This window comes from Dipodomys ordii, unplaced genomic scaffold, assembly GCF_000151885.1.
Source record: "Dipodomys ordii isolate 6190 unplaced genomic scaffold, Dord_2.0 Scaffold139, whole genome shotgun sequence".
Classification (NCBI taxonomy): Eukaryota; Metazoa; Chordata; class Mammalia; order Rodentia; family Heteromyidae; genus Dipodomys; species Dipodomys ordii.
In genome coordinates, this window is record NW_012267355.1 from 3248998 (window position 1) to 3270894 (window position 21897).

A 21897-nucleotide genomic window follows, 5' to 3' on the forward strand; every position below is an offset into this window, starting at 1 on the left:
CGAGAAGAGGCCTGAATGAGAGGTTGAAATTTGAGCTAGCAAAATACCAGGAACCTGGAATTGTGTAAGTGGACAGCTGATATTTCTGTGTTTCTTTTTTCATTTTGGCCATTGTAGTAGGTGTGTAGAAGGATCTTGTGGTTTAAATGTCTATTTCTCTAATGTCTAAAGATATTTAGTATCTTTAAAACTGCTTATCTGTTTCAAGTATATCTTCTTTGATGTTGGTTGAAATTTTTTGCTCATTTTAAGCTGAACTCTTATTGCACTTTGAATTTTCTTTTATGCAAGTCTTTTATTGAAAATATTTTCTTTTGGTATATGGCTTAGTAGTACCTTTTGAAGAGCATAAATTTTTATTTTAAGTCCATCTTAAATAGTTATGCATCATGCTTTTGATGCCATACTGAAGAAATGTACGCTTAAATAAAATCTTTTCTTCTGGTATAGTTTTAGGTCTTGCCAATTATATCTGTGTTTTAATACATTTTGAGTTTTCGTTTTGTAACATAAGAGGAATAAGTCAATGCAAGAGAGGCAGAATTATTCATGAAGCAAGTATCAAATGGGATGTACAAAGGACAGACAGACCTACTGAAGGGAAGAGGGGGAGGAAAAAGCCAAGGCTTAGCAAAAGGAGTGCTGGGCCAGGTGCTGGTGGTTCATGCCGGTAATCCTACTTGCTCAGGAGGATGAGATCTGAGGACTACGGTTCGAAGCCAGTCTGAGCAGAAAAGTCTTTAAGACTCTTCGAATGAACCGGCAAAAAGCCATCAGTGGAGAATGTGGCTCAAGTGGTAGAGCACCAGCCTTGAGCAAAAAAGCCCCAGTACTGGAGAGTACGTGCAACACACACACACACACACACACACACACACACACACACACACACACACGAAAGAGGGGAGAGAATAAAAAATGAAAAGGAGTTGGGGTAAAAAAGATAATGTCTGAAAAATCTGAATATTCAGCAGCGTGTATCAAGATAAACTATGAAAACGGCCTTTTGAACTTGGAGGGAGTCACCGGTGCAAATCATCTTCAGTGATGCTGGAATCACAGCTAACCCACCACCCTTTAGACTCCTCGGGTGCGGGTGCCTGGGAGGGGCCCGCGATGGGATCTCCGGCACGGGTCGGGGGGGAAGGTCGCTCCTCTCGGTACAGGGAGATCCGGGCGTCCGGGCATCGAGGATGGCTAGGCCAGGGCCTGTGGGGCAATCCGGCCGGCCGAAGGTCACGGGGGCAAACAGAAGGGGTCACGGGGGCGGGAGGAGGGCCTGCAGGGAAATGGGCGCCCACGCGCCGCCGGGGCTGCCAGCTTGACGCCTCGCCCAGGAGACAGCAGGATGCACGGGCCGGGGGGGGGGGGGTACCGGGCCAAGCTGCCGTCCGCCGTGCCCGGACCGATCCCGACCTGCCCTTCCCGGGCTCCGAGTGACCGCACTTACCCGAGACCCGAGCGGGGATGCTGAAGCCCGTGTAAGCCAACGGTGGCAGGGAACGTGGGCAGGCCAGGTTCGTTCCCCCGGGCCAGGGCCGGCGCTGGAGCCCTCCACCAACACCCCGACGCCTACTGACCCTTTACCTTCCGACCCGAGAGGTCAGCGGGTCACCACTAGTAAAGCCAGTCAGCGGCTGGCCCCGCCCCCCTCCGGAGGGTCGTGAAGTGCCGTAACGGCGCCGCAAGTGCCGCCAAGACTCCGCGCTTTACGGCACCGGAGGCCCAGGCGGCGGCGTGAGCGTCTTTGCGGCCTTAGCTGCTGATTCTTTTTTTTAAATGTGGAAACCCAGCAATCGGGACTCTGTGGGGGTCTGGCGAGCTGGCTACGGTCGTGTCCTCGAGTAACTGGGCCAAGCTGGTGCGGCTATTTCTGTTTTAGAAACACTTTTCATTCCTGCAGCGTGACACGAGGGTCCCACAGGCCCGGCCGCTGCTCTGGAGCCATTTGGCTCCAGGTTGGGGTGTGTGTGTGGGGGGGGGGTCCTCGGTGTAGCTGACGTGGTCTTTCTTGTTCACTCCGTCCCACAGTTCCCAACCTTTCCCCCTGGGGCTGGAAATGCTTTACCTCGTCGGCTTGGGCCTGGGAGATGCCAAAGACATCACCGTCAAGGGTCTGGAAGTTGTGAGACGCTGCAGTCGGGCCTACCTAGAGGCCTACACCTCAGTCCTGACTGTAGGGAAGGAAGCCCTGGTAGGTCATGCGGGGGGGCGGGGGGAGGCAGCCTCCTGGGAAAAGAACAGTCTAGCATCTGATTAGCATACAATAAGCAGAATAGAAGGTTCCAGCGTCTGCCGGTTTGACTCTTTTAAAAACACATCCCCTGGTCTTGAAGGATTCCCTCGGAGGAGTACAAAATAGGAAATCATACACCAGCCTGATGACTTGGAAAATGAAAGAGCAGTTTGTCCTACCTTACAAATGGAATGCTGTGTCTCCCTCCAGTAAACAAAGGGGGGAAGGGGGAGAGAAGGAAAGTTTTATACTCCTGGGGATTGTTATCACAATCCTTTATTTCATGAGATACCCAAGAAATCCTTTCTGAGAGTGCTAATGAGGTACTGAACCGGCCTTAATGAGTTGGTTGTATATTCAGAAACCCAGCTGAAAGCTTACCCCTTTGAAGTATTTCCATGGGGAATGGTGATCGCCTTTTTGTCTACAGCATATCCAGAGTGATCGGATCTTTAAGTAGACATTTTCTAGTGAGGCTCACGTTCCCACGTGTATATCTAGCATAAGCCTGACACTAGGAAGCAAGAGGATTTGTTAGTGTATTATACATTTAGCTGGTTGTCATTGAGGGCTCCGCAAATTTTAGATGAAGGGTCAGTTTCAGGTATATTGTCAAACTCCAAGTGGAATAATGATGAAGATAAAAGAAAATCGTGCATGGACTTTATTATGAGAAGAGGGAATGAGTTTTTTAGAATCTGTCAAGTCTTCCAAACAAAAAAGTTCCTGCAGAATTTCAGATCTCTTTCCTCTGAGATTAACAACCCAGAGAAGTTACTTTAAAACTGAAGAAATTATATATGTTCTTTGAATTGGTCATGCATTGGAATAAAAGTTGTTTTTGCTGAACAGCTATTGGGCACATTTGTTGATTTTCACTCTTAGGGTGGAATCAAAATATCTAACCTCAACATGATGGAAATGTGTCTAAACAGTGATCAAGGAAAACTAGAATGAATTTAAACATCTTAACAGAATGGAAAAAGATGACAAACTAGCAGTTTAGTAGAATAAGGTGTTAAATTAGAGCATGGCACAGAGGAAAGTTGAGACCCAGTTGGTCATTATTCTCTGTGTGTGTGTGTGTGTGTCCTTGGGAACTTCTTTTAACTTTAGTTTCTTACTGTGTAAAATGGGGTAAAAATGTCTCTCTCATAGATTCTTACTTAACACAGTGCCTAACACAAAATGTTTAGAAATAGACATTTCCCAATTTCTGAATGTCAGTCAGTTTCTTCATTTGTCAAATGGAAACAAGTAATTGGAGGGTAATGTCAAGTTTTAAGATGTGAAAGTGCTTTACAAATGTTTTATGGTTTTGGCATAATTTGTGCAATTTTTCAAAATAAGGGGTTTTGTCATGATATTGTCAGGCACATATATGAAGTACTTTGTCATATTTACCAGCCCCTTACCCTTTCTCATCTCTCACGTGTATCCTTCCCAAATATTTCTTCAACTTTCATGTCTTTAAAAAGAAATCTAGATTCCACATATATGAGGAACCTAGTAGATTTGTCTTCCTGAGCCTTCACTTATTTTTCTTAACATGATAGTTTCTAATTTTATCTTTTTTTTGTGGCACAATTTGGTTATTCTTTATGGCCAAATAATCCTCTATTGTGTATACATCCCACATTTCTTTATCCAATCATCTATGGATGGGTACCTAGGTTGATTGCTTTATATGGTTCTTGACAGTGCTGTACCACAAATGGGTATGTAGGCATCTATTTAATGCTAGATTTAATTCCCTCAGGTGTGCACCTAGCAGTGACATAGTTGGACCTAATTTGGATTTTAGGGTTTTAGGACCCTGTGTACTGATTTCTATGACTGTAGCAATTTACATTTAACACCGAATATGTGTTTCGTCTTCTCTGAACCCTTGCCAACATTTGTTTTTTTTGTTCTTTTTCTGACTGGTGTGATGTGGAATCTCAGTGTGGTTTTTCTTGGGATGAGAACTGGGGATTGAACCCAGGGTCTCATGCTTGTTATATCACTTGAGCTATACCTCCACCCCCTTTCCCTTTTTTGAAATGAAGTCTTATTAGTTTTACCCTTAGTAGCCAGGAACTTAGGATTTTCTGTCTCTTTTCTACTCAATATAATTTTGATTTGTATTTTCCAAATACAAATCTGAAAGTGTTGAATCTCTTTTTTTGTTCTTCTTGAAAACTATTTAGTGCATTTGCCCATTCACTGATTGGATAATTTGTTCTTTTGATGTCTAACTTTTTGAGTTAAAAAAAATATATATATATATACATATGTGCGCATGCTTGTATGTGCGTGTGTGCGCACGCACCCTTAGGCTTAAACTCACAGCCTAGGCTCTGTCTCTGAATTTTTTTGCTCAAGATTTGAGGTACAGCTCCACTTCCAGCTTTTTGGTAGTTAATTGGAGATAAGAGTCTTGCAGACTCTCTTGCCGTGGCTGGCTTCAAACTGTGATCCTCTCAGTAGCTAGGATTACAGGCATGAGCCACCAGTGACTGGCTATGTTTTTAAAAAATATGCCTTTTATGTTGATCCCCTGTCAGATGAATAGTTGGCAAAGAGTCTTTCTGTTCATTTTGGTAGTTGTTTCCTTTGTGTTCAGAAGCTTTTTAGTTTCATTCAATTATATTTGTTAATTCTTGCTATTGTTTTCCTGAGCTATTGGAGTCTTATTCATAATGTCATTGCCTATGCTTATATCTTGAAGTCCCTTCCTTATATTTTCCTCTAGTAGTTTTCTGAGGATCTTAAAGTCTTATAGCTATTTTGAGTTGATTTTATACTGGGTGAGAGAGGGATCTAGTGTGTCTTCTATATGCTTTTCCCAGAACCATTTGTTCAAGTTGATATCTTACCCTCTTCCTTTCCCCCTCCATGGATTCTTGTCATCTTTGTTGAAAATCAAATGGCTAGAGCTATGTAGGATTTTTTTATTTTCTTGTTTTCTGATCTATCTACTCTATTCCATTGGTTTATATGTCTGTTTTTGTGCCAGCATGGTACTGGGTTTTTTGTTGTTATTTTGTTTTTGTGTCAGTCCTAGAGCTCAAATTCACACCCAAGGCACTGTCCCAGAGCTTTTATGCTCAAGGCTAACACTCTTACCACTTGAGCCACAGTTCCATTTCCAGCTTTTGAGGGGTAGTCAATTAGAGATAAGAGTCTCATGGACTTTCCTGTGTAGACTGGCTTCTAACTTCTATCCTCAGATCTCAGCCTCCTGCTTAACTAGGATTACAAGCATGAGCTACCAACACCTGGCATGATTCTGTTTGGTAACTGTGGCTTTGTAGTATAATTTGAAATCAGGTATTGTGATAATCTCCAGCATTACTCTTTTTGTTCAGGATTTCTTTGGCTATTTGAGGTCTTTTGTGTTTCCATGTGGATTTTAGGATTAATTTTTCTAGTTCTATGGACAATATTATTGGGATTTGGATGGGAATTACATTGAAACTGTACATTCTTCAGTGCTCGGTAGTTTTAATTATAGAGGTCTTTCACCTCCTTAGTAAAGTTTATCCTTAGGTATTTATTTTGAGACTGTTTTCTTGATTTCTCTCTCTGCTACTTTGCAGAAAATGAGTGTTATAAATCTTTTAGTACTTTATTTTTTTCTCTTGTTGCTCTGGCTAATAATTCAGACACTATGTTAAATAAGAGTGGTGAGAGTAACATCCTTGTCTCATGCTGGATTTTACAGAAATGCTTTTTAGTTTTTTTTCCCCATATGGTATAATATTGACAGTTTGTCATATAAAACCATTACATTTTGAGGTATAATCCTTGTATTCCTAGTTTCTTCAGGACTTTTATCAAGAAATAATGTTGAATTTTGTCAAAGCCTTCTTATGTCTATAAGATGATCATCTAATTTTTTGCTCTTCATTATATTTGTGTGTTCTGTTATGTTTATTGGCTTGCATAGGTTGAACCATCCTCACATCCCTGGAATGTAACCAACATTATCATGGTATATGATCTTTTTAGTGGGATGTTGAATTTGACTACAAAGTAATTGTTCACAATTTTTGCATCTATTTTTATCTGAAAAATTGGTTTAGTGTGTGTTTTTGTATATGTGTATTTGTGTGTGTATGTGTATTTGTGTGTGTGTGTGTGTGTGTATCCCCTTTTCTGGTATTGGTATTTGAGTAATGCTACCTTTGTATGGATAGTTTTGAAGCATTTTTCTCTTGCTGTTTTATGTTTGAAGAGCATTGGTCTTTAATGCTCAGGTAGAGTTTAGCAGTGAATCCATGTAATTCTGGGCTTTTCTTTGTTGGGAAATTTGTTATTCTGCTTCATTATCATTGCTCCTTATAGATCTATCTAGTTTGCTTATATCATCTTGATTCAATTTTGGTAGGCCATTTATTTCTTCTATATCTTCCAATTTGTTAGAAAAATACATTTTAAAAATATCCTCTACAGATCGTCTAGATTTTAGACGTATCTGCTTTAATATACCTTTTTGTTTTTAATGTTATTAATTTAAGTCTTCTCTCATTTGGTTAGTTTGTGTAAGAGTTTGTCAATCTTGTTTATTTTTCCAAAGAACCAACTCTTTGTTCAATTAAACTTTTGTATTCTCCATTTCATTGATTTGTACCATAATTATAATTTCTGTCTGCTACTAATTTGAGATTTGGTTTATCTTGATTTTCTCAGACCTTGAGTTACATCATGAGGTAGTTAACTGAAATCTGTCATACTTTTTAACATAGTCACTGATAGCTATAAGATACCACTTAGAACTGCCTTTCAATCCAGGTGCCAATGGCTCATGCCTGTAAGCCTAGCTACTCAGGAGGCTGAGATATGAGGATCATGGTTAGAAGACAACTTGGGCAACAAACTTTGTAAGATTCTTATGTCTAATAAACTACTCAGAAAAAGCTGGAATTGGTGTTGGGTCTCAGGTGCTAGAGCACTAGCCTTGAGCACAGGGACAGAGTGGAAGCCTTGAGTTCAAGCCGCAGGACTGGCAAACAAACAAACAAACAAACAAAAACTGCCTTTCTTATATATCAAAGGTTCTATTAAGATATATTTTCATTTTCATTTAATTCAAGAACTTTTTTAATTCTCTCCTGATTTGTTTAATGTCCTGTTTACTATTGAAAAGCATATTTTTAATTTTCATGTCCTTGTATTGATTCTGTTGTGTCTCTTAGCTATTGGTATTTGTTGTTTTCTACATTATATTCTGGTAAGATACAAGAAATTATTTCAGGTTTTTGGTATTTTTGTCCTTAAATGTGTTGTAATTTGGAGACAGTTCCAAAGGCTGATGAGAAAAATGTATGTTCTACCGCTATTATATGTTATAATCTGTAGATGTTTGTCATTCGTTCTGTGGTTAAGAACAAATGAAGTTCTGAAGTTCTTTTGTTGACTTTATTTTTTGGTCTGGATATTGATGAGAATGATCTATTGAAACCACCCAGAATTATTATGTATGGACTCATGTGTCCCTTTATTTATTGACCAGCAATGTCTTATGAAATTGGATGCACCAGTGTTTAGTGCACACACACACACACATATATATATATGTATATATCTATATATATACACACACACACACATAGTTACATAGTTATATCTTCTTGATGGCTCATTACCTTTAATAATATGCAGCCACTTTCTTTATCCTTTCTGGCTAATTTTAACTTGAAGTCTGTTTTGGATAAATTATTTGGAGTGATATAAAAATAAAAGTTTCAAGAAGTAGATTTAAAAGTTTTTAAGATTATTTTTCCAGCCGGGCACTGGTGGCTCACACCTGTAATCCTAGCTACTCAGGAGGCTGAGATATGAGGATCGCGGTTCAAAGCCAGCCCGGGCAGGAGAGACTGAGACTCCTATCTCCAATAAACCACCAGAAAACTGGAAGTGGCGCAGTAGCTCAAGTGGTAGAGTGCTCGCCTTGAGCTGAAGAGCTGAGGGACAGCGCCCAGGCCCAGAGTTCAAGCCCCACGGCCTACAAAAAAAAAAAAAGATTATTTTTCCAATGTGGAATAGAGCCACATGCTAGTGTGTGGCTTCTTGATCTTTTTTTTAAGGACATGTTAGTTCAGTAAAGAACTTTTTTTTTTTCAGTTTTCTGTAATCATGTATGATGTCTTCTTAGATTTACAAACATAATTCTTTTAATTATTCAGTTTTCTGATTCACAAAATCAAAGTAAAATAAGAAAATTAATGATAAGGGATAAAAATATATGGCAAAGTGGAAATAATGAGAGCATTTTTTTGTCTATAAAAATACTGACATTGGGCAGTTATGGAAGGTTACGCCTCAATGGAAACCTTTTCACGTTGAAGGCGTTAAGTGTTAGGAAATAATTATTAGAATTTCACCTGTAGCATTGATCTTGGGATGTTTAATCATTTGTTCATTAGCTCATTTGTTTGACAAATATTATTGTGTGCCAGATGCTCCTCAGTTACAGCAACCCTCATAACTTTTTGTAACTCAGCTTCTCAATATGTAAAACATGGTATTATTTATCTATGCATCTTTTACTTAATTAGAGGTGCATATTATCCCATAGTTAATTCGTTTTTAGGTTTTTTTTTTTGGCCCAGGGTTTTTTTTACCAGTACCACATAAACACTGGTTCATTGGCTTATTCTACAGAATGTGTTCTCTACACTTGAACTTCAAAAGATTAATTCACAAAGTAGTTTGTTACAAAAGTCCTTGTATGTTTAGAATCCAGTTCTTTTTCCTAAAGGTTTTCCTTCTTAGCAGCATAGGGAATACAATTTTAAATTTGTCTTTTAAAATTACAAAAGAATGTTTGCTGGTTTTGTCTTCTTGATGTTGGCTTTTGTTTTAGCCAGGGTGCCATAGATTTTTATCAGAGAAAATTCAATAAAATCTGAACCACCCTGCATGTTTATCATTAGTGTTTAATATATTCTGTATTATCATGTTTCTAAATTGGGACTCATGCATACATATTCTCTGTTCATTCGCTAATGTTCTGCCTGGTCTATTAGAGCCAAATTTAGAGGCCTCAGATGTTAAGAGGTCGGCCTCCTCTTGGGATATTATGATAGCCCCAAAGACAGAGTTTAATTGCAGCATGATATAGAGTGCTGGCTCACTGATGAGTTGTATTAAACGATCTGTATTTGGATAGTTGCCAAGTTTTGCACAGCTCTAGACAAAGATTGTTTTGGGGTGTGTGCCTGTGTGTGTATGTGCATAGTTACCTGCTGTCTCTTATTTTGCTATTGAACTTAAATCTGTAGGAAGAGTTTTATGGAAGAAAATTAATTCTTGCTGATAGAGAAGAAGTGGAACAAGAAGCAGATAATATTTTAAAGGATGCTGATATCAGTGATATTGCGTTCCTTGTAGTTGGAGATCCGTTTGGGTAAGTCAGAGCAGACATTTTGAATTTTTTAAAAATTAATTTAGTTTATTGCTATTATAAAGGTGATATACAAAGGGATTATACTTTGAATTCTATATGTGTGTATATATACATATTTTATGAATTTACTTAATCATTTAAAAATATCAATTTGTAAGTATAGTACATCTTTATCAATGATACCCCTCCATCATTCTTCTTCATCTTTCCTAGCCTCAAGTTACATGGTTCCTTTTCACATATGTGCATTGAATATTTATTGAGTACCCACCTTTCCTGTCTCCATTATTTAAATTTTATATATTTTTATTAATCTGCAATAACCATTCTATTTCATTTAAAATTTCCTTGCCAGGTCCTAATTACATAAGCCCTATTTAAATTTCATAGTTAATGTTAGGTGTGGTAACACACACCTGTAATCCCAGCACTTGGGAGGTTGAGGCTAGAGGATCACAGATTCAGGGTCATCATAGTTGCAAGCTAGGCTGCACAGCTACATCATATCAGAAATGCTAAAGGAAATAAATAAAGTGGCACAGTATAAATTTCCATTGCCTTTGAGATTAATGAAGAAAATCTGCTTGGTAAAGATGTGCTACTGTATTATGAAGAATCAACTCTAAAGTTCATTTCTTTGATTCTGTTTTAGATCATGTTGGAAACAAAATGCTTTAACTAAGTGTATCATTATTAAATAAACTATCCCATTATCAAAAGTCATGCCTGCTATTTGCTGCAGATAATTGCAAACATGTTCATCTTCCTTTAGGCTTTTCTTTTTAGTCATCTAATATTTGACAACACTGCTGTCACTTTACTTGCCTTGAATTTATCATTTATCAAGCCCTTGATTTCAATTCCTTATATCCATTGGGAGCTCTGTTCTTTCTCATTACCAAGAAGATGGGCTTCTACTTGTCTAGTCAAACGTCATCAATCTCTAATGTCAAGCCAAACGGCAGAGTTCTTTGTCCACAGCTGGTCACTCAGGATTTATGTTGCAGCTTTAAGGAACATAAGGACAATTAAATCACTCTGAGCCCACCATCAAGAATGTTTCTAAAAACAATGGAGTTACATGTGCATGCATGTGTCTGTCAAAAAGAAAATAATTTATATGATGAATAGCCAAAGATTCTGTATCATAATTATGTTTGATTACAAATAACTGTGGATAATTACACATTTAGAAATATTTAGTAGCCTCTGACCTTGTTTTATGTAAATTTAACTTTCTGAAAATTAGTAGTACCTATCTTTTTTTTTTAGCAATAGGATAGTAAAATAAATTTTAAAAATCCTAGCTTTAAGTATATTCTAACTCTTACAGAAGTTTCTCATTATCACCCTCGACTTCTGCATAATACCTGTGTTTTCCATGGGGGACTCTTCCCCACCACACATCCCAGCTTGGCCAAGCAGTCGAGAGTTGCTTTTTACTTTCCTGCATACCAGTCACTCCCAGTGTCAGTTTCACAGTACAGATGCTACTCAGAGTGATATTTACACACTGGTGCCAGCACACAGACTTTCTAGTGCTCAATGGGATACATATAGAAATTGAGAGTAAGCATTTTAGAAGCCTTTGTAACTGTTTTAGGAAGTAAATTTTATATCTACTGAATCTAATATTAAAAATGTGGGGCTTAGCCAAGCACCAATCACTCACACCTGTAATCCTAGCTACTCAGGAGGCTGAGATTTATGGATCATAGTTTGTAGTTCAAAGTCAGCCTAGGCAGGAAAGTCCATGACACTCCCATCTCCACCAAAAAGCCAGACTGGAGCTGTGACCCAAGTGGTAGAGTGTTAGTCTTGAGCAAAAAAGTTCAGGGTCATCTCTCAGGCGCTGAGTTCAAGCCTAACACACACACAGACACAGACACACACACACACACACACACGGGGCTTTTATTTTGTATTACTTTGTTTTATGTTTTGCTTTCTGAATAGTTATTTATGGGGCTTGAACTTGAAGTCTGAATAGTTATGGGGCTTGAACTCGAAGTCTCAAGCTCTCTCTTGGTTTTAATACTGGTGCTCTACCACCTGGGCCATACCTCCTCTTTCATCTATTTTTGGTTAATGGGAGATAAGCGTCTCATGGACTGTTTTCTGCTGAGGCTAGCTTTGAACCAGGATCTTCAGATCTAAGCCTCCTGGGTAGCCAGGATTATAAGTATTAGCCATTGACTCTTGGCTTGAGTAACTTATTTTTATTACATTTTATAAAACTATTATTCGGGGCTGGGAATGTGACTTAGTGGTCAAGTATGCATGAAGCCCTGGGTTCAATTCCTCAGTACCACATAAACAGAAAAGTGTACAAGTGGCACTGTGGCTCAGGTGGTAGATCAAAAAAGTGCCTTGAACAAAAAAAAAGAAGCTCAGGGACAGTGCCCAGGCCCTGAGTTCAAAATCCAAACTGGCAAAATAAACAAATGAACAATTAATCCTTGACAATGTAGAACCTTAAAAATGAGCCTTTCATTTTAGTCTGAGAAACCCTGCTATTGGCTTTTGCTTTATCCAGTTTTTCATGTCATTTCATTCCTTTTCAATGCAGCTGCCCCTTCTGCCTAATCCAACTTCATATACTGTACACCTTTGGTGGTCCATTCACAAATTCTTAAGTCATTACCCATAGTGTGGTCAGATTCCTATTTGTAAAGCCACAGTTTGGAAACCTTACCTGGGCTCACAGATGAGATCTTTATCAGCTCTATCGTTAGCAGATATTGAAAATACTAATCTGTCTGTATTCTGCCACTTTTGTATTAAAGCCCATACTCATGCTTACCAATGTCATGATCCTTCTCACCTTCACACCTTAGTTCAAGCTACCTCCTCCATCTCTACTACTCCATCACTTGCCTCTGCCAGAGTACTCATCTTTCAAAACAGCTTTTCTTGCTTTTGTGCTTTATTATGTCAACATATATCTTTTATACTTTAAGATGAGTCTTACCATGTAGTTCATACTGGCCCAGAACCTCGTATGTAGCCCAGGCTAGCCTTGAATCTGTGATTCTCCTGTCACAGCCTCCCCAGAATTGGGATTACAGGCATGTTGCGCCATACTTTATGCTTTGGTTACTTTTGCATATGTGAACAAAATACCTGAGAAAACACTAACGGTAGAAAGTACTTACCTTGCTCGTGATTTCAGAAAGTTCAACCAATTGTTGCTTGGTTCCCGCTGCTTATGCAGAACATCATGGTAGTAAGATGGGAGGTGAGGAGCTTCTTTACTATGGCAGACAGGAAGCAGAGAAAGATAGAGACAGATAGGAAAGAACCAGGGACAATACACTGTGAAGACCTGCCCTCTGTAGCCTGCTTCTTCCAGCTAGGTCTCACCTAAAGTTTCCAAAATCTCCTCAGCCCACCACTGGTGACCATGCACCCAACACAAGAGTTCTTATATCTAACTCATAACAATACTAGTTTTACTAGTTTTACAACATGTCATAAATAACATTGTACATCTGCATTGGTAGTCTACCTTTCACATTTTTGTCTCCCTAGTATGTACTTGGTATGAATTAAGTATTTCTTGAAGATTTGGGGTATTTCTTAAAGTCAACAAAGAAAAAAAAGGGTGATGCATTATCTTCGACTGACATTTATCCATTTATCCACAAATATACACATATTTGTGTCAAAATTTCCTGAACACATGGGTTTGCCATTAGTAGGGAAAGCCAACAGTAATCAAAGAAAAAGAACTAAAATGTTAAAAGGGGGAAAAGACATAGTAAAAAGAGACTCATCTATGCAGGGTCATATAGAAAAGCTTTTCTGTAGAGGTGATTGTTAAGAAAGTGTCAGAAGACTGAAAAGAGGAAAAGGGAAAGACAGGAAGATAGGACTGGGGAAACAAGAAGGCTGAAAGGTTTGGGTGGGCTGCTGTACAGTGACTGAAAGAAAAGGAAAGGAGAAGATGGTAGACATAGGAAGGAGCCACACTATCTAATAAGGCCTTGAATGGGTTTTCATTAGGAAAATTCTTTCTAATCATGGTTTTGTTGTTCTATATTGGATCTTAGTGTATTCTGTAATTGTGTGTCTGTACATGTGTGCAAATGTGTGGTACATCAGCACATATATCAATATGTGTATATAAAATAATGTGTGGTTCTATAATAGATAATACAATATGATAAATACATAGTGTAGATTAAATATGTAATTTTTTGTAATTGAACATGCAATTTTTATTCTTCAGTTGTATGCCTTTGCCTTAATAGTGTATGCACACACCACTTGTCACCAATGTGCCCTAATATAGGCCATTTGTCTGTTCACATTTAATGAACTACACTTGAACTGTTAACTGTTCAGTGAATGTCAGCATTATCATTAGTCCATTTTTTTTCCTCCAGGATAAAGTCATGGTTTTATAAATTAATGTGTATGATTCCTTCCCCCTCTTTACTTCTCCACATTTTAGATTGTTTCTAATAAGTTTTCAAGATCAAATAATCAAATATTGTTGACAAAGACATTTCTAATATATAAAAGTAACTGTCAGATTATTTTTCAAAGCAGTATTTCTAATTTATATTCTTTGTAGTTGCTCATGAGAATGTAATTTTCATCGTTACTGGAAATGTTAGTTTATTTCCAGGCCACCAACCACAACTACGTCCAATATATCAACTGATCTGATAAAAGAAAATTTAGAAGTCATATCAAGTCTTGTACATTTAAGCTAGTCACTTTTATGTACTTTATTTTATTGATTCCATTCCTTAAGTCTTTAAAATAGAATAAAACTTAAATAAAAAAAAAGAATAAAATGATGGGAAAAAATTAAGAAAACAAACAGAAAATACCAAGTATATTATTAAGAAAATATTCTTGAGTATTTGTCAGCCTGTGACTCAATCCACATAACCAAAAATATTAAACTTGTATGTGTATGTACATGTATGTTTATATATGAATCTGATCATTTAAATGAATTTTTGATAGATAAGTTTTTTATCTACTGTATTTAATAACAATAAGACTACTTAACTTGAAAAAAGAATAGTAAATAACAGCAAAAGGCTCACTTTTCTTGTTCCTAATAATAAGTAGTGTGATCCTGTTGAAAGTGATACTAAAATTATTCTTTCCAAATGGCATTCATGCTTTAAAAAAAAAACTCTAAATCAAATGACTAGTTATTTTTCATACTCATTTTTATTTTATCTATGTGATTAAAAACAGGCTTCCCTGGTGGATACTGGCTAATCTGTATCTGGCTACCTCATGGGGTTAGCCCTTGATCTTCCTACTTGGTATGCATTGACCAGTTGACAGGTTCTGCTTGTTTGTAAGCAGTTTCTCAAACATGCTAATGTCACTTGCCCCAGTAGGGCTTGGCATTTTTATCAAGAGGGGGAAAAAGCCTTTGGTAATGCAGTTCTAAATTGATGTGGGGTTAGTTTTTACAGTGTTCAATATATTTTCATATATTCTGTAGAGACAGAATCTAACCAAGCCTACCCAATTATAGTCATGAGACTTACCTCAAAAAAAAGGCAACAGGCAGAACATGCATTCATACACACAGACACACAAACACACACACATATACACAAATTATACATACACAAATTTTACACAGCATCAAGACTGTAAACAGTTATAGAATGACTACTAGATAGATATAAACTCCAAGCAAGATTCTATTAGACAGAATTCTAACAGAAAGACTAAAAGCTAACATTCTGTGTGTTCTGCCTCATTTTTCAGAATACAGAAACAAAACTTTCAAAATTGAATAGAAAAATAAAGAATTGGGTGTATTTTTGCCATAATTTACAACTTGAAGAACTAAAGGATCTCACTTATATGTGGAAGCTAAAGTTGTTCTCCAAGAAGTAGAGTTTACACTAATGATTGTCAGAGCCCAGGAAGTACATGGGGGAAGGGGACAAAAAAGGAGGATTAATGGGTAGGGAATTACATCTAATGTTTTATAGCACAATAGGATAATTATGGTTTACAACAATTAATTGATACTTCCAAATAGCAAGTCAAGAGGATTTTCAGTGTCTCCACATAAAGAAATGACAAATGTCTAAGGTGAGGCCGATTAAGTTAATCTGATCACACATTGTATACATATCCTGGAGTATCTTATTGTAGTCTATAAATGTGTACAGCTAAATTTTTTTAATGAATTTTAAAAGGCCCTGAGACCAATGAGTTATAACTCAAGAAGGAAATGATTTAGTTTATATTTCACAGATGTCTTTTGTAGATGTCCACAGGACAACAAGCAAACAAATTTGCCCTTCAGTAGCTACCAGTACTGGAGTTCCAATTCCACATTGTAAAGGACATGGATAGGACAGAGATTAAAAACCGTAAGCAGAATTTGAGGAAAAGCAACTCTTGACTTAAATGCATAAAATCTTTTAAAATTTTAGTGTTGTGTATTTGATTTCTCACTGCAGAGCTACAACACACAGTGATCTTATTCTGAGAGCAACGAAGTTGGGAATCCCTTATCGAGTGATTCACAATGCTTCCATCATGAATGCTGTAGGTTGCTGTGGTTTACAGGTAATGCTGCAAAGAGAGCATTTTCATGTGTAATTTTCTTTTTTTATAAGTTATAAGGAGATTTTATTGTATTTCATGAATTATAAAACATCATTTGATAGTACACTATTTAGTATATACTGCTTTTCTTTATAGCAAGTTTCTCCAAAACTTTTTTATTCTGTTTCTTGGAGTAAGCACTTAGATTTAGCTATTGGAATATTTTAATTTTATCTGCGGAAAAATGGAAAATATACATAATCAACAAATTCGACTGTATTTTTTATATTCTTTCTGTATTCTTACAAATGACTTATTCAGCATTGCAGAGGACTATATTTTTTTACTATTTTACTTTTGGTCATCAAGGGCATAATGATGACTTTATTCCTTCCTTCCTTCCTTCCTTTCCTTCTTTTCTTCCTTCCTTCTCTCCTTCCTTCCCTCCTTCCCTTCTCCTCTTCCTCTTCTTCCTTCTCTCTTCCCCTTCTCCCTTCTCCTTCCTTCTCCCTTCTCTCTTCTCCCTTCTTCTTCCTTCTCCTACTCCTTCTCCTTCTTCTTTTGTACTGGGGGTTGAACTCAGGGTCTTACGCTCTTGCTCTTGCTTGTTTTTTCACTCAAAGTGTTCTCTTTATTCAGCATATCTCTACATCTGGCTCTTTGCTAGTTAATTGGAGGTAAGATTCTCTTGGATTTGTCTACTCAGGCTGGCATCAAATTGAGTTCCTCAGATATCAGCTTCCTGAGTAGCTAGAAATTTTAGAAAAGATTTTTTTCCTTTAATATTCCTTTACTCTGTATTTATTTGGAAAAAATAAACTTGAATGAGTGTTTCTCAGATTTTAGTGTTGATCAGAATCATCTAGAGGGTTTGTAAGATTAAATACTATGTCTTATCCTCAGACTCTCACAGTAGATCTGGGATGGGGTCTGAGGATTTATATTTCTAACAAGTGTCTAGGTGCTTCTGAAGCTGTGTTAGTACAAGTTCCATGCTTTGAGAACCACCAACTCACAAGTGAAAAACCCTAGAAAGGAATCTTAGAAGGAACTATGTTAATTCTCTTTTTGTTTCCAGTAATGCACTTGCAATATATAGAATGCTAACAGCTTGTCTTGTGCTCTTACATAATTTTTCAAAAGGGAAGTAGGCACCACTTTTCTCTGTGAAAGAACTTTCCTATAATTTCAAAAATAACCAGGCCGTTGTTTTGTTGTTGTTGTTGTTTGGGGCAGAGAGGTGCAACTTTGAGGGCTGTGGGAGAAATTAGTACATATATGTTAAGTGAAAGAAGCCAGATCATATTGTATAATACTGTTTATAGAAAATGTTCCCAAAAAGCAGATTTACAGGCAGAACTTACTTGGTGGGCATTACAGGGGTTAACTGTAAATGGACGTAAGAGATTTTAGTGGGATCAGGAAAGTGTTCGAAAGCTGGGTAGGGTGATGGCTGGCACAGCTCTAAATTCTCTAAAACTTAGTGAATTATACACTTGAAACAGGCAAATGTTATGCTACCTAAAGGATAACAGAATTAAGTGGTTAAAAATGAATTACAAGAAGTTTGATAGATAAGAGATTAAGACATTACTTATAGATTTGGAAACTAAGAAAGCTGATCTGTTTCTCAACTTTTGGCAAAAGTTGCCTTGACCAAAATAGACTGAGCATTCAGACTTTTTATTGAATAACTTTTAGGATTTTTATTGAATAACTTTTAGTTGTTCCAGAACAAAATGTTTAGTATATTAGAACACTCTCCAAGGTGCCATGAGACCAAAGAAAAGAGGTAGACAATCCAGAATTGCACATAGTGGTGTTTATTGGGGCACTTACTGACAAGAGCATACTGTGGGCAACCTTAAAATGGGTGAATTCCTACAATGTGAGTCACAAGGTCTGGGTTTATTAAAGGGGGTCAGGACTAAAGTTGAATGTATTTTGTTTATGTTTGGCTAATTTTAAAGATGTAGACAGATTCTTGACAGTAGGATGCAGCTATAGAGCTCCACATACAACCTCTAAGAGATTTTTTTGTTGTTGTTGTTTGTTTGTTTTTTGTTGGTTGTGGGGTTTGAACTCTGGGCTGGGTGCTGTCCCTGCGCTCTTCAGCTCAAGGTGAGTGCTCTACTTCTTTAGCAACAGCGCCACTTGCGGTTTTCTAGTCGTTTATTGGAGGTAAGAGTCTCACGGGTTTTTCTGCCCGGGCTGGGTTTGAATCGTGATCCTCAGATCTCAGCCTCCTGAGTAGCTAGGATTACAGGCATGAGTAACCGGTGCCCAGCCCCTAATAGTTTTGTCTATTTATGATGTGCTGGGAAAGTGTGCAGGAAAAAAAAATCAACCAGCATGGACAGTCATGGTGGTTCTGATCAAGATGGCTGCATTTATGTCAAGCTGAATCTGTACATTAGCTCTAAGCATGTAACTTTTAAAATCATGAGATTTGAAATCCTGAGTAACTATCATTCTTTGATATTTTCAGGTTTTTCTAATGAAAAGAAAATATCTAAAGCTAGACAAGTTCGTTGATTTTTTAGTACACAACAACAAGAAGAGTAAAGTCCTTCTTTTCTTGGGTTTTCTCTTCCCCTTTCCATTCCCCTTCCTTGTTCTCCTCTCCCCTTCTCCTTTCTTTTATTGCTGGGGATGGAAATCTGAAACTCACACATTCTAGGCAGATACTCTACCACACTCTAGCTCTTCTTGACTGCTTGAAGATGAGCATTTCTGCAGAAGCATTTACCAGTTAGTCATACAGAATTGGAAATGCTTATATTTCATATTGCTTCTGCTTTATTGTTTGAAAAATAACTTTTGATAATAAGTGGCTGACTCATGGAAAATTAAGAAAATGCAATGAGTATAAAGAAAAAAAAATCCATGGTCTGTCAGTCTAGAGGCATCCACACTTGTTATGCTATATTTTCTTTCAGTCTTCTTGAACAATTAACATGGCCTTTTAGCAAAACAAATATAGAAAGGCATTGCATATTCTGAAACATTTCTGTTTTTAAATCTTTTCCTTTTTTCTTCCTTTTTTTTTTGTACGTGTGGAGGAGTTCTGAGGATTGAACACAGACTTGTGCATACTCAGAAGATTCTCTGCTGATGAGATTACCTATAAAGCCTCCTATAACTATCATCTTCATCAGTCATTTGTGTGACAAAATATATAAAATCTTTGGCAAAAATTTAGTGACCAAAATGGTTTTGAAACACTTCAGAGGACAGATAAATGAGTCAGTTTTATGAAAACAGGTAGCAGTGTTTTCTGGGTAAAAACTTTCATCAGTTGAAGCTACTTTCAGGCAGAGGATTGTATAATTTTCTCATTGTGAAATGCTGCCACTTTCTCTTGCCGTTGCCTGAGTGACCTTGAGTATTACCAAATGTTCTTTTGTTTATATAATACATATCTGTTCTGGAAAATGTATATTTCTTTCAAAAAGTAACAACTCATTTCCTTTTTTTTTTTTAATGCTTTGACACTCCCAATAATCCTTGTTGACCTTGTAGTAGTTCTTCCTGTTTTTGAAAGCCTTAATTGGTCTTGTGGACTAATGTAGGAGTGAGGAAATCTAGTCCAATACACTAAACTAGTTATCAAGGATATCAGAGCTCTGTAACTGTAGAACTCATTCAAGCTTTTTATTTTCCTTTAGTTTACAGTAACTCTTTGACTATATGCTAAATCATTGGCCTATTAAATTTTTTCCATTTTCTATTTACTACTCTTTCTATTGTTACTTATTTTGATTTTCTGAAACAGCATAATCCAGGCCTTGAACTCATGATCAGTGCAATTCATATTTGAACTTAACTACTTATTTATCCCCTACATTAGCTATTGCTTTTGGAATTATTTGAATTTTAAATTTTGATTTATGAATGAGTTTTCTCATTTATATGTAGGCATATACATTTTGTATCTGTTCTGTGCATTCAGTCATAGTCAACTTTAAGTTGGTCCATATACCTTGTGTATGGCTATGCCCATAATCTTTTTTTTAGTTTCAGTAAAACTTAATTATCACATCAGTGTTATGGAGATAAAAGCAGTACATCAGCAATAAGACAACTGCAGCAATAGTATCCTATCTAGAAAAGAAAATACTCAATTATGTGATCCAAACAGACGTGTCTCTGTTTTGACAGGTCTGCTGACTGCATTTCCTCACTCTTCACAGATTAAACTAATTTAAGCTACATAAAATATGAGATACATGTTGAGCCACATTTCTTTTAGCAAGTTAAAATTTCGAATTTTACATGTCTATAATATTTGTTAATATTAATGTTAAATTAGTAGACACAGAAAATGGGTTCATTACTAATATAAAATAAATGCATTAATGACTAATTATAAGTAGGGTTTTACAAAGCATCTACATTTGTGAAAATTAAAAAACAATGGAGAGAGAAGAGGTAAGAATCTGGTGAGGTCCTGCTGAGGGCTGCTAAGCAAGGCAGAAGGAAGGAAATGAGTGGTCAACCTCTGTACAAGCTGTATAGCTTGAATGGATGGGAACTGGCAGTTGGTATCAAGACAGGAATTAGAGACACTGCTTAGAGCAAGTCAGAAGTATTCGCTATGTCTACACAATGCCTAGGCACTGGGGGTGCCGGACACTTAAAATTTGATAATTACCTTCTACTACCTAGGATTATTTGTCTCTCATCGCATCTTCTCACTCTAGGACTACCTTACATATAATGAGTGACTGGATGGTTTCGAACTGAGTATTTTCGTTGTGCTGGGTTTTTTTTAAAGTGGTTTTTGTATTTTCTCTAATAGATTAAGCACAATTTAATCTGAATTAGGTCCATTGCTCTGTCTCTGAGTTACTCTAGGTTAAAATTTTAAAAATCTGTGTTTTCTATACTGTTTTCTTAGAAAACAGCAGGTTTTGTTTGTTAGAAACCGCAATGGGAACAGTGCTGGGAACAATCAATCCCCTCATCAAGGCTCACATTAGGAGACAACTCAGTATTTGGACTTCTGCAGCCTCAGTTATTGTCCTGTGTTGCTTGCTCTAGTTTCTTTTTTATAGCTTGCTGGTAAGTGCTCTGATTGTGAAACACAGAGTACGGGTCCTTCTGGTCTTTGAGGTACTGACATCTGAATGGTGAAACTCTTTGCATAATGTTCTAGGATTCATTGAAGAAGTTTGTCCTGCAGCCACAAAGGTGCTTCCAGTTATAAATCAGGGTCCTAGAGGCAGTGCTTATGTGGAGTTTCCTTTAGTCCCATGAATTAGACAATTCAAAGATACATTTACACAGAGTACTTCAGTTAGTGTTTTTATGTGACTAGCATCTTAACTCTCTTTTAAAGAGACATCTTTTCTTTAGAATAGAGAACTTATTTACTTCCATAGCTATGTTTCTGTGTCTCTTAAAGCATTTAAGACCTACTTAAAGTATTTATATATAATTGTATTTCATTGATATTTAAAGTTGTTCCTTAATGGTTTTCCTATGAAAAATTTTCAAGGAAATAATACTAATCTTTCAACGTTTGACCAGAGAGTAAGAAGTCCAGTCTTAGAATATATCTAGTTGAGCTCATCAGAATTGACTCATAAGCATAACTTCAGGTATTTGGTAATTTTTGCCCTTATTCTAGTAAGGGAAGCAGTTAGATTCTGTCAGGACACAGAATTTTAGAACATTTTCATGTCATCATAATAAGCATCATCATTGCTCTTAACTGTAAAGG

General features: G+C 37.1%; 1 protein-coding gene across 2 annotated transcripts in view; it reads left to right on the forward strand.

The window, feature by feature from the left end:
- The first annotated feature begins 1355 nt into the window (after positions 1-1355).
- Positions 1356-21897, forward strand: part of Dph5 (diphthamide biosynthesis 5) — a 32779-nt gene continuing 12237 nt past the window's right edge. The window contains exons 1-4 of one of the 2 annotated variants that reach the window (XM_013031404.1): positions 1356-1481; positions 2032-2194; positions 9505-9629; positions 16085-16193. In XM_013031404.1, coding sequence (XP_012886858.1) covers positions 1468-1481; positions 2032-2194; positions 9505-9629; positions 16085-16193 — 411 coding nt within the window. In that variant the 5' untranslated portion in view covers positions 1356-1467. Of the gene's footprint in view, positions 1482-1728; positions 1862-2031; positions 2195-9504; positions 9630-16084; positions 16194-21897 lie in introns of those variants that run through there. The other variant, XM_013031405.1, reaches the window with a different exon arrangement.